Source organism: Dreissena polymorpha, chromosome 8 (genome assembly GCF_020536995.1).
Source record: "Dreissena polymorpha isolate Duluth1 chromosome 8, UMN_Dpol_1.0, whole genome shotgun sequence".
Lineage (NCBI taxonomy): Eukaryota > Metazoa > Mollusca > Bivalvia > Myida > Dreissenidae > Dreissena > Dreissena polymorpha.
Window position 1 is genome coordinate 98,042,676 of NC_068362.1, and position 13,100 is coordinate 98,055,775.

General features: G+C 37.3%; 1 protein-coding gene across 7 annotated transcripts in view; it reads left to right on the forward strand.

Annotated features, from left to right (window-relative positions):
* Nucleotides 1-13,100, forward strand: part of LOC127841439 (protein mono-ADP-ribosyltransferase PARP14-like) — a 118,060-nt gene that overhangs the window by 1,342 nt on the left and 103,618 nt on the right. For all 7 annotated transcript variants that reach the window (XR_008030982.1, XR_008030983.1, XR_008030984.1 and 4 more), the window contains exon 2: nt 9,104-9,225. Coding sequence is in view for 4 of the 7 variants with exons in the window: in XM_052370257.1 (XP_052226217.1) it covers nt 9,104-9,225 (122 nt within the window). In the remaining 3 variants the exon portion in view is untranslated. The remainder of the gene's footprint in view (nt 1-9,103; nt 9,226-13,100) is intronic.

Here is a 13,100-nt window from a genome sequence, read left to right on the forward strand (position 1 = left end):
ACACATTTTGAATATATATATATATATATTATGTATATGATGGTATTATAACCTGTTACTTTAGAAGAAACAAAAACTAAACCATTACAATTAAATAAGAGCTAGATTTACAACTACAATCCTGACATCAGGCTTCCTGAAAAGGCCGGACCGCCGGTCTTGTCCGGCAAAATTCTTTATGGTCCGGCGAAGTTTCTAATATTGCCGGTCCTTGTGACAGGCCAAACAAAATATGACTAAATACCGAAAAGTCTAATACTTGCCAAAAGAACGATTACACCCAATTAGAATCACTTTTTTGTGAATTTCGAGCCTTTTTGTCATAGAACACTAACGCGTTACTGGTTCTTGAGAGTATTCTCCCTTTGTTGTTGTTTTTCGAAAATGTCAATTTCATTGTTCCGACATATAACCATCTATCCAATTACAAAGGTTTTAACAAAAAACTACACATGAAATAAAATGCTTATACAAATGATCGAAATTGTCAAATTTGAAGTTGTCATCATCACATATAAAATGTTTTGCTTTATGTATCGTGGGAACGCATGAAATAACACGGAAATGTGCTTATATCAGTGTAATATCGCATAATGCCATTTTCATTTTATTTTTGATAATATAAAACAGATAGTTTTGTAAAAGATTGATATTGTACGGAGAATATATAAGAGTATATATTTGTACAAGTTGACTACATAATTACATATTATATTGAATGAATCCCATATTTTGAAATTAAAGTGTGTTACATTTGCATAAAAACACATAATGATTTGATGTTATATGTTCCAAAATCAATTACTTATAGTTGTCCAATACTTATACACAGGCTGCACACTGCAATAAATATGAGTTAAACTTTACTAAATTCTTCAGTTATACCACGCTGTTCGGTCAGGTGAATTTTTGTCCGGACATGCTTACTTTTCCATCAGCCTGTCCAGTTGACAAGCACTGTTTGGGACTTTTCAGGAAGGCTGTGACATGCCTACACATCCTAAATATTTTTAGCTCACTTGAGCACAACGTGCTCATGGTGAGCTTTTGTGATCGCCTTTTGTGCGTTGTCCGTTGTGCGACGTCAACATTTGCCTTGTTCACTCTCTAGAGGCCACATTTATATATTGTCCAATCTTCATGAAATTTGGTCAGAAGATTGGTTTCAATGATATCTTGGATGAGTTTGAAAATGGTTACATTTGCTGGTAAAACATGGCTGCCAAGGGGCGGGGTATTTTTCCTTATATGGCTATAGTAAAATCTTGTTAACACTCTAGAGGCCACATTTATTGTCTGATCTTCATGAAACTTGGTCAGAAGATTCATCCCAATAATATCTTGGACGAGTTTGAAAATGATGCTGGTTGGTTGAAAACATGGCCGCCAGGGGGCGGGGCATTTTTCCTTATATGGCTATAGTTAAACCTTGTTAACACTCTAGAGGCCACATTTTTTGTCCAATCTTGATGAAATATGGTCAGAAGATTTGTCCCAATGATATCTTGGATGAGTTCGAAAATGGTTACGTTTGCTTGAATAACATGGCCGCCAAGAGGCGGGGCATTTTTCCTTATATTGCTATATAAGGCTATAGTAAAATATTGTTAACACTGTAGAGGCCACATTTATAGTATTATCTTCATGAAACTCGGTCAGAAGATTCATCCCAATAATATCTTGGACTAGTTCAAAAATGATGCCGGTTGGTTGAAATACATGGTCACCACAGAGGTGGGGCTATTTTCCTAATATGGTTATAGTAAAACCTTGTTAACACTCAAGAGGTCACATTTATTTTCCGATCATCATGAAACTTGGTCAGAAGATTTGTCCCAATAATATCTTGGATGAGTTCGAAAATGGTTTTGGTTGCTTTAAAAACATGGCCACCAGGGGCGGGGCATTTTTCCTTATGTGGCTAAAATAAAACCTTGTTAACACTCTAGAGGCCACATTTATTGTCCAATCTTCATGAAATTTGGTCAGAAGATTGGTCTCAATGATATCTTGGATGAGTTTGAAAATAATTATGTTTGCCTAAAAAAAATGGCTTCCAAGGGGCGGGGCATTTTTCCTTATATTGCTATCATAAAATCTTGTTAACACTCTAGAGGCCACATTTACTGTCTGATCTTCATGAAACTTGGTCAGAAGATTCATCCTGATAATATCTTTGATGAGTTTAAAAATGATGCCAGTTGGTTGAAAAACATTGCTGCCAGGGGGGGGGGCATTTTTATGTCCCCCACTATAGTAGTGGGTGACATATTGTTTTTGCCCTGTCTGTTGGTCTGTTGGTTGGTTGGTCTGTTGGTTGGTTGGTTGGTTGGTTGGTTTGCGCCAACTTTAACATTTTGCAATAACTTTTGCTATATTGAATATAGCAACTTGATATTTGGCATGCATGTGTATCTTATGGAGCTGCACATTTTAATTGGTGAAAGGTCAAGGTCATCCTTCAAGGTCAGAGGTCAAATATATGTGGCCAAAATCGCTTATTTTATGAATACTTTTGCAATATTGAAGATAGCAACTTGATATTTGGCATGCATGTGTATCTCATGGAGCTGCACATTTTGAGTGGTGAAAGGTCAAGGTCATCCTTCTTGGTCAAATATATGGGTCAAAATTGCTCATGTAATGTAACTTATGCAATATTGAAGCTAGCAATTTTATATTTGACATGCATGTGTATCTCATGGAGCTGCACATTTTGAGTGGTGAAGGGTCACGGTTAAGGTCATCCTTCAAGATCAAATGTCATATAGGGGGACATTGTGTTTCACAAACACATCTTGTTCCTTATATGGCTGTAGTAAAACCTTGTTAACACTCTAGAGGCCACATTTATTTTCCGATCTTCGTGAAACTTGGTCAGAAGATTTGTCGCAATAATATCTTGTTATCTCAGGTGAGCGACTTTGGGCCTTTCAGGCCCTCTTGTTCTAAGTAAAGTATAGTGTTTGCACTAAAGAACCACGTACTATATTTTTTTGCTTGGCATTTTTGGAGAAAACCTGAGGTATTGTCATAGCCAGCTTGTTGTCCGCCGTCTGACATCCACTGTCCGCGTCGTGCTAAGACCTAAACATTGGCTCAAAAATCAAAGTGCTTCCACCTACAACTTTGAAACTTCATATATAGATGCACCTTGATGAATTCTACACGCCACACCCATTTGGGGTCACTAGGTCAAAGGTCACTGTATTCTCTAAACAAACAACAAACTCTGACAAGCTTTCATTTATTCAAAACTGCACCTGTAGCCGAGCGTGGCACCCGTTATGTGGTGCTCTTGTTAATGCTGTATTTCAATTACAAAAAATTAAAACGACTATATGATAATCTACACTCTACAACAACTTTAGATATGAATCCCCTTTCTTTCAAAATAAATCTTCATAGGCTAAAATAATCCCAAAATGTACCTGAGAACAAGTAGTTAGACAGCACAATATCTGCAATATAGCATGTAACCAGCGATAGGATTGAAATATTCTTGATAAATAAATATCTTGATTAAGTGCTGAATTGTAATTCAAAATACTTGATTACAGTGATGAGTCTATTCTATACACAAAAGCCAAGAGTAACATCAAATACCGTAAAACGCTGTGTATAACGAGCAGTTTTTTTACCCAAAATTTAATTAAAAAAAACTTGTTGCGCATTTTACACCACTACAGCCATGCCAAGATATTTTTTCCTCGTCAGTTACCAAGGTACAGTAACTGGCACCATTCTGCTCCCCGTTGTTTTAACTGTAACTATGTTAATAATTGTGTTATATTTATGATCTCAATATAGATGGACAAACATTATAAAGTTAACATTAATATGTTCTATCTTTTTGAGGTACGTATACAGCATTTAAATCCAATAAATTTGCAGAAGAAAATGAAAAACAAGGAAGCCATTTTTAGCTCATCTATTTTTTGAAAAGAAATTATGAGCTATTGTCATCACCTTGGCGTCGGCGTCAGCGTCCGGTTAAGTTTTGCATTTAGGTCCACTTTTCTCATAAAGTATCAATGCTATTGCATTCAAACTTGGTACACTTACTTACTATCATAAAGGGACTGGGCAGGCAAAGTTAGATAACTCTGGCATGCATTTTGACAGAATTATGTGCCCTTTTTATACTTAGAAAATTGAAAAGTTTGGTTAAGTTTTGTGTTTAGGTCCATTTTATTCCTTAAGTATCAAAGCCATTGCTTTCATACTTGCAACACTTACTAACTATCATAAGGGGACTGTGCAGAAAAAGTTATGTAACTCTGACTGGCATTTTGACAGAATTATGTGCCCTTTTTATACTTTGAAAATTGAAAAGTTTGGTTAAGTTTTGTGTTTAGGTCCACTTTATTCCTAAAGTATCAAAGCTATTGCTTTCATACTTGCAACACTTACTAACTATCATATGGGGACTGTGCAGACAAAGTTATGTAACTCTGACTGGCATTTTGACGGAATTATGGGCCCTTTATACTTAGAAAATTGAAAATTTGGTTAAGTTTTGTGTTTTGGTCTACTTTACCCCTTAAGTATCACAGATATTGCTTTCATACTTGGAACACTCACAAACTATCATAAGGAGACAGTAAAGGACAAGATGCATAACTCTGGTTGTCATTTTTACGGAATAATGGTCCTTTTTTGACTAAGTAACTTTGAATATATGGTTTAATTATGTGTTTAGATCCACTTTACTTCTAAAGTATCAAGGCTATTGCTTTCAAACTTCAAATACTTTCATGCTAGCATGAGGGTACTGTACCTGGCAAATTGAATTTTACCTTCACCTTTGAATGACCTTGACTCTCAAGGTCAAATTATTAAATTTTGCTAGAATTACCATAACTTCTTTATTTATGATTAGATTTGATTGATACTTTGACAAAACAACTCTTACCTGACAAACCACAATAGACTCCACTCAAACCTTCCCCCCCGCTCCCCCCCCCCCCCTGAACCCCCCCCCCCCCCAAAAAAAAAAAGTTTTTTTTTTAAACATGGTTAAAAAACACAATTTTTTTTTGAAACATGGTTAAAAAACACAAATATTTTTTTGTATTATTTTATTTTTGAAATACTGTCCAACCATCCCACCCATGAATCCCCCCCAAAAAAAAATCCATTTTGGGAAGATAATGTATTAAATGACCACACCCCCACACTATACACCCCCCCTCCACTCCACCCCACCCTCCTTTGTGATTGAAATTGAGATAGGTCCCTTCACCTTTAAAAATAAAAATAGATGAGCGGTCTGCACCCGCAAGGCGGTGCTCTTGTTATTTGAATGTTATTGTTTTTTCCCCACAATATTATACCCTACTGTTCTGGGGTTGCACAATTTATTTTTTGGGCACTTGTCAATTTACAATAGTATGTCTGCAAGAGGTCTTTCCCTGATATATTTGCGAATTTTTTTTCTTACTCTTCAAATGTGTAAATAATTTTTTTTTGCATTGTTGTTGTGTTTGTTTACACATTTTCATATATCTTGTCAAGATTGGTGTTATGATTATTGAGTAATTTGCGTCACATGTCAAGTTTTGTGTAGCTGGGCTATTATCAAAACATGAGAACTGGCAAACAGCTTGACACCTCCATTGTTTGTTTTTCGCGGGTCAAGTCAGTAATGGTGTTGAATATTTGTGTAATCATTACTTATATGACCTTTCTATCTCTATCGCATAGACGCTCGAGAAGAACACGCAAGATTGGCAATGTAAATATAACGATTGTCAGTTTGCTTACGGTACTCGATTTTTTCCGCGATTTTTTTGCTTCAAAAAGTAGATGCATGTTATACATAACTGCCTGTTATACAATGCCTTTTACCGTATGAGAAAGTCAAGACTGCAACACTTGAAGATTTATGCATTTGTTAAAGGGACTGTCAACCTCGATTGAAAAAAAGAAAAGTTTTTAATTACCGTATTTTTTTACAATTACAGTAGACTCTCTGTAAACCGGACGGTCTGGGGACCGGCCGGATTGTCGAGTTTTCAGAGAGCTCCGGTTTACCAAGAGTATGCATATTGCCGAAATATACATTGTATGCATTGTGTACAAAATCATATAAGAATAAAACAAACCATATACATTTACATGTACCATGTGATACTGTACTCATGTAATGTTTATGTTTAAAGCATTCTTAAAAAAATGTGTTTTTATTCAATTAAAAGCAAAAAACATTCCATACCGACTTGTTTTGATTAATCCCAAGGGAGTGTAGTGCTTTATACATGTACGTACGTAACGTTTTTATCATATAGGCGAGTAAGTTGTGTTGGAGTTTGCTATAAATAGCTCTGAATTAATTACACCTTAAAGACAATTTTGACGAATAAAGACACAAATACGATTGTTGTGCACAAAAAAACAGTGTTATAATTATTTTCAAGACATTTATAATCTCAGAAGTATTGTCAAAACCTACACATGCACCAAGTTCACGATTTGTTGAAAAAGTCGAGATCACTCTCTGCTTCAGTACACATTGCTGCTTTACAATCTTCATATCTGAACTGTTGATGAGGATGTCTGCAGTTGCCAGTCAGTCGCCATCCGTCTCATGTCCGTACCGCTGCAGAAGGAGAGCAAAGTCGCGGTACTCTTTGAGAGTCACTGGAGGCACTTCCGGCGTTTCCTCTTGATGGTCCATCTGCGGGATCGGCGGCGTCCTCTCTAAAGCAGTTGACAATGTCTGCTTCCCACTCGGAGTCATGAGTCTCGACGTCTGTGTCAAGTGATGTTAGCTCATCCAACTGAAAGTGGAAATGCAGGACGAGGTCCATGAGATGGATGTCGTCGTCACGGTAATCGTCGTCACTGGTCTCCGTGGTCTGTGGTGTGAATCCGCAGGCTCTGAAACACTAATGGATCGTTGAAGCTGGTGTTGCCTGCCACGCCTTAACTGTCCACTTGATGGCGTCCGAAAGCGTCACTGAGCGACAAACAATGGCAACGTCTTCAGTCTCCTCCTTTGTGGCAAGCATAAACCTCCTGAAGACAGCCTTGAAAGCTCTAATAACTCGTAGTGTTGGCCGGAAGAAAGCTCAACTGGACATGGCTCAGGTTCATGTCGGCGGTGTGGGACGAAGCGTTGTCCAGGAATAACAGGATCTTGCGTTCTTTCCTCTGCATCTCTGAATTCACGTCCCGAAGCCAATCAGAGAACACAGCTGCCGTCATCCACGCACGCTTATTACTGACGTAAGTTACACAGAGACACTCTCGTCGCACGTTCTTTTAGCAGCGGGGAATTTGGAGCCTTGCCAATGACCAGCAGTGTCAGCTTTGCTCCCGTGGCGCTGCATGTGAAGAGGACGGTTATCATATCCTTTTGCACTTTGAATCCCTTTGCACCGTCTCCGCGCATAGCCAGGGTCTTGTCAGGTAAGGCCTTGTAGTAGAGGCCGGTCTCGTCGGCATTGTAGATGTTCTCCAGGCTGTATCCCTGTATGATGTCTGGCAGCCGGCTTTTGAAGTCACTTACTGTCTGCTGGTCCACCCCAGCACTCTTCCAGGACAACTTGAACGCTTTCACTGAGTAGCGGAACTTCCAGGAGGTGAGCCAGCCGCTGGACCCCTTGAAGTCGTGGTACCCCAGTTTCTTTGCGAATCTGCTTGCTTCTTCTGGATCACAGGTCCAGACAAAGGAAAGTTCTGGGCCCCCTTCCGGTTAAACCACTCCCATGTCAGCTCATTCAGTCGGTCGAACTTGCATTTGTTGTCGAAACGGAACTTGGAGCCGGACGCATTTCTCTCCCACTGCTCCTGATAGACGTTTTCTTTCTTCAAGATGTCGCTGACTGTTGACTTTCCAATCTTGAAGCGCTCGCCGAGTACCTTCAGAGATGGTTTTGGTTGAGAAGTTCAGATACTTTGATCAGCTTAATCTTATCCTCTAACTTCAGATCTAGGCGTCTGCGTTTAGCTAGAGGCTGCAACATTTTAGATTTGAGAAGACTTGTAGATTTGAGATTATTACCGGTAATGCTGAAGATGCGTTTGAAATTAAGAAAAGGCAATGAATGAATTTGCAGACAGATGGATGGATATTTAACTAACAAACAACCATTTAAGCGTTAAAAATATGGCTATAAAATCTTTTAAACTACCCGAGAAGATCACAAGAAACGGCATGCATTAATTTTGTAATTAAATTGTTTATCATAAGCTTAATAAAACGATCGAGCCAATCACTTTTTGGTTTTACCGCACGTCTATTATAGACATTTACAGTTTGTTTAACATTATTTAATCGGACCTCTTTAGCGTCGTAACGACTTGACACCTTTATGGTATGTTTAATTTTTATCGATAATTGTGCGAGCAAAATATGTGACACCGCCCGCGCTGTGCTGACTGGGTATTGTAATTTTCACGCCTCGGGCATCTTGAGAATTTGGACCGTCTGGTGTACAAAATGTATTTTACATTGAAAATGACCATATCTACGGAGATATTCGGTTTCCAGTTTTGAGAGAGTTCGGTTTATTCAACATTTTTTAACAAAGAAATAGAAGGAGAAAATACGGGATTGGCCCAACCGTTAGGAATCGGGAGAGTTGCGGTATTTGGAGAGTCTGGTATTGGCAGAGTCTGCTGTATTAGTTTATATTGATTAAAATATCACGACTGGTATATTACATTACTTGAAAAAAGTTGTTAAGTTTTCATATTTTCAGTTTATTTGGTGATAAATTTTACTGGGTATGTCTACCAGGTAACTACCAGTTAACTATAAATAATGCAAGTAGATTGATCATCATCGTCACGTGGTAAACCCAGGAATTCAAATTGTGCATGAATTGTATATATTTTATATATAAAATGATCAATCTACTTGCGTTATTTAAAGTGTGTGTATATTATTATGTCACCTATTTACGCGATGTACTTTCCATTTCACATCGCAAAATTTTATTAACGAATGTACTGAAAATATTAACTTTTTTCATGTAATGTAATAAACCAGTCTTGATATTTTAATCACTTAAAACTAATTATTGTAAAAAAATACAATATTTTAAAACAATTGCGGTTGACAGTCCCTTTAACACCTACTGTGCTTTTTTTTCAGATGTAAATGGGTTGAAAAGAAAATTTCTTGAGATCAATTCTAATGGGGACAGTCGAACAGTAGAATTCAAGGCATCAATAGAATGCGAGTTGCCATCAAGTTGGACCATGCCACAAGTTCCGGTTTGTCTATATGTATTGTTTAATCTAGTAAATGTGGTTGTCTATGTCTTATAAATGAAATTTTATTGAAAATTAATTACAGTTCAAACACATTTTTATTTAATAGAAGTTAGTACATAGTTTTTTAGCATTTAAGTGGCTGCCACAGAGTGGGACAGTTTTCCTGATATGGCATAATTATCATTAGTTTTGCTCTATAAATGTTTTTATACCATGTAAGGAAAACAGCACCAAACCTGGCAGCAACATTTGCTTATGCTTTATACACTTATTTCATATTATACAGTTCTCTGACATGATGAGAAATACTACTGGCAACAGACCATTATTTGATAAAATTCATAATAAAGGAAGTGGGAGACATTTTGTTTGCCTATAGTTTATGTCCTCTTTTAGTATTTTTGGAATGGACTAAGTCCCCTACTGTTATCACCACAGGGAGGTGTAGGTTTGTCCTGTGGATGTCATTTCTGTTTTTCAACTAAACTGAATCATTTGATTTCTCAAAATGCACCATAGATATTTGATGAAACCTAGTTTACTAATAAAGGTGAAAATATCAGAATATGCAGACCTTTTGCATTTTTAGCTCACCTGAGCACAACGTGCTCATGGTGAGCTTTTGTGATAGCCTTTTGTCCATCATCCGTCGTCTGTCGGGCGTCGTCAACATTTTGCCTTGTGAACACTCTAGAGGCCACATTTATTGTCTGATCTTCGTGAAATTTGGTCAGAACATTTGTCCCATTGATACCTCGACTGAGTTCGAAACTGGGTCATGCTGGATCAAAAACTAGGTCACTAGGTCAAAAAAAGAAAAACCTTGTGAAAACTGTAGAAATCACATTTGATGCTCAATCTTCATGTAACTATGTGAAAATGTTTGTCTAAATTATATGTTGGTTGAGTTAAAAAATGGTTCAAGTCCGTTGAAAAACATGGCCACCAGTAGGCGGGGCAGTATTCCTAATATGGCTATAGAAAAACCTTGTGAATACTCTAGAAGTCACAATTTTTGCCCAATCATCATGAAACTTGGTCAAAACATTGGTTTCATTGATATCTCGGACGACTTTGTAAATGGTCTAGATCGGTGAAAAAACATGGCAGCAAGGGGGAGGGGCAATTTTCCTTATATGGCTATAGTAAAATCTTGTTAACACTCTAGAGGCCACATTTATTGTCCAATCTTCATGAAATTTGGTCAGAAGATTGGTCTCAATGATATCTTGGATAAGTTCAAAAATGGTTACATTTGCTTGAAAAACATGGCTGCCAAGGGGCGGGGCATTTTTCCTTATATGGCTATATATGGCTATAGTAAAACCTTATGAACACTCTAGAGGCCACATTTATTGTCCAATCTTCATGAAATTTGGTCAGAAGATTTGTCCTAATGATATCTTAGATAACTTCGAAAATGGTTTCGGTTGCTTAAAAAACATGGCCACCAGGGGGCATGGCATTTTTCCTTATATGGCTATAGTAAAATTTTGTTAACAATCTAGAGGCCACATTTATAATCCGATCTTCATGAAACTTGGTCAGAAGATTTGTCCTAATGATATCTTGGATAAGTTCCAAAATGGTTTTGGTTGCTTAAAAAACATGGCCACCAGGGGGCGGGGCATTTTTCCTTATATGGCTATATATCATGCTTTAGTAAAACCTTGTTAACACTCTAGAGGCCACATTTATTGTCAGATCATCAAGAAACTTGGTCTGATGATTTGTCCCAATGATATCTTGGATGAGTTTGAAAATGGTTCCGGTTGGTGGAAAAACATGGCCACCAAGGGGGCGTGGTGTTTTTCCTTATATAGCTCAGGGGACAAAAAATCCTCTCGTCCGCTCGTATTGACGAGTGAAATCTTGAAAGGACGAGTGAATTTCCCTAAAGATCTCGTCCTACAGGACGAGTGAAAAAAAGCTGATGTTAAAAAATGAATTTTCTGACCAGTAAGACTATTTTTCATTTAATAAAATCATTTTCTAAAAGCATATCTATTCCGAAAGTAGAATGCGAATGAACCGGAAATTGTAATTGTAAATTTCATACAGCAGGTGCGCGTTGTTATGCGAGACTTGTGTCCCGAGTAAATATTGGCTTTTTGGTGTAAGCTTTGTGCGTACATGTTGACAGGGAACCATGCGACTGCAGTCACTGTTAGTATTGACTTTTAAAGAATTATTTAAGCGCGAAGTACGGTTTTAAACCAGATTTAAACCAGTCTGAATTTCGTTTGAAAAATGTCTGACATACGAGCGTTCTTAAAAGGGGGCGGGGGCGATTTTTTAAACGTTCGAAACGGAAAGCACGCGAGCATTAGAAAAAATTATTTATTTTGTGTTCCTCATAAATAAAGTAACTTATTTCACTGCTTAGCAGTGATATACTTTAGGAAATTTTATAAGTACTATCAGCCCTTTGCAATCTTTATTTCACACATATTTGAAGGACGAGTGCATGTGTTTGCAGGACGAGTGAAAATTTTAAGTGCAGTTTATGAATAATTTTGTCCCCTGTAGCTATAGTTAAACCTTGTTAACACTCTAGAAGCCATATTTATTGTACGATCATCATGAAACTTTGTGAGAAGATTTTTCCCAATGATATATTGGACAAGTTTGAAAATGGTTCCAGTTGCTGGAAAACATGGCCACCAGTGGGCGGGGCATTTTTCCTTATATGGACTTATGAATCTTCATGAAACTTTGTCAGTATATTTGTTTAAATGATATCTTGGATATGTATGAAAATGGTTCTGGTCTGTTGAAAAACGTGGCTGCCAAGGTGTTCACTAGTCATGAAAGTTGGTAAGAACATTTTGTTCTAATGACATCTTGGGCTGCACAGAACAGGTCAGTTCCTTTGAATCTCAGGTGAGGAACTTTGGGCCTTTCAGGCCCTCTTGTTTATAGGTCGAAGGTGAGGTCACCTAAAAAACAGATTTTTTTTAGCACTAATATACCTCAAAATGGACAAGATATGATCATGACATTTTGAATAAAAATAAAGGTAATTGCAGTCTGTCTCGCCTTTTCTCAGTTCAAATAAGTCAAAAAGTTAGTTAATAAGATTTGATTACAAACTTAGTTTATGATTTAAAGTGATAACGTGATTATTCGTGACTTAATTTCCCTGGAGGTCAAAATTTAATATCTCCTGAAGGTTCCTTAAAGGCTTTAAACGTGAAGAACATATAATCATGAATGCAATAATGTTCCAGCAGCTGGAGTTTAACTTCTTTATATGAAACCTGGCATATACATGACAGCAGTGTTAGGTTTATAGGTATTATTTTTTACTAGAGGTTAAACAGCTTGGGATTGCTTTTGTGGAATGTTAAAAACGTTTACATACTTACATATACTTACAGTACAGATAAAGGTCAATATGAAGTAATGCCCTATCTATATTTGATAATAGTTTGCAGTGGTAGGAAACTCTTGCCAGCAAAAGTGTGAAATCTGTGTTGGACTTGGATAAAATGTTTGTCTTAGCCTAGATCTATTTCATTTTGGGGAAGACAAAAATAGGTTAGAAAGCCACATTTTATCCCAAAACATCATAAAATATGTCCAGAACAGTTATGTTTATTCTTGTCTCAGGTAGGCACATTTGTTTTTTATGCCCCCGACAGGGTGGCATACAGCAGTTGAACTGTTCGTCAGTCTGTCTGTCAGTCTGTGCGTCCGTCCGAAGACATTAACATTGGCAATAACTTTTGCAATATTGAAGATAGCAACTTGATATTTGGCATGCATGTGTATCTCATAAAGCTGCTTATTTTTAGCTGTGAAAGGTCAAGGTCATCCGTCAAGGTCAAAAGTAAAAAAATACAATCCAAGGGGAGTAATAAGCTTATAAAGAG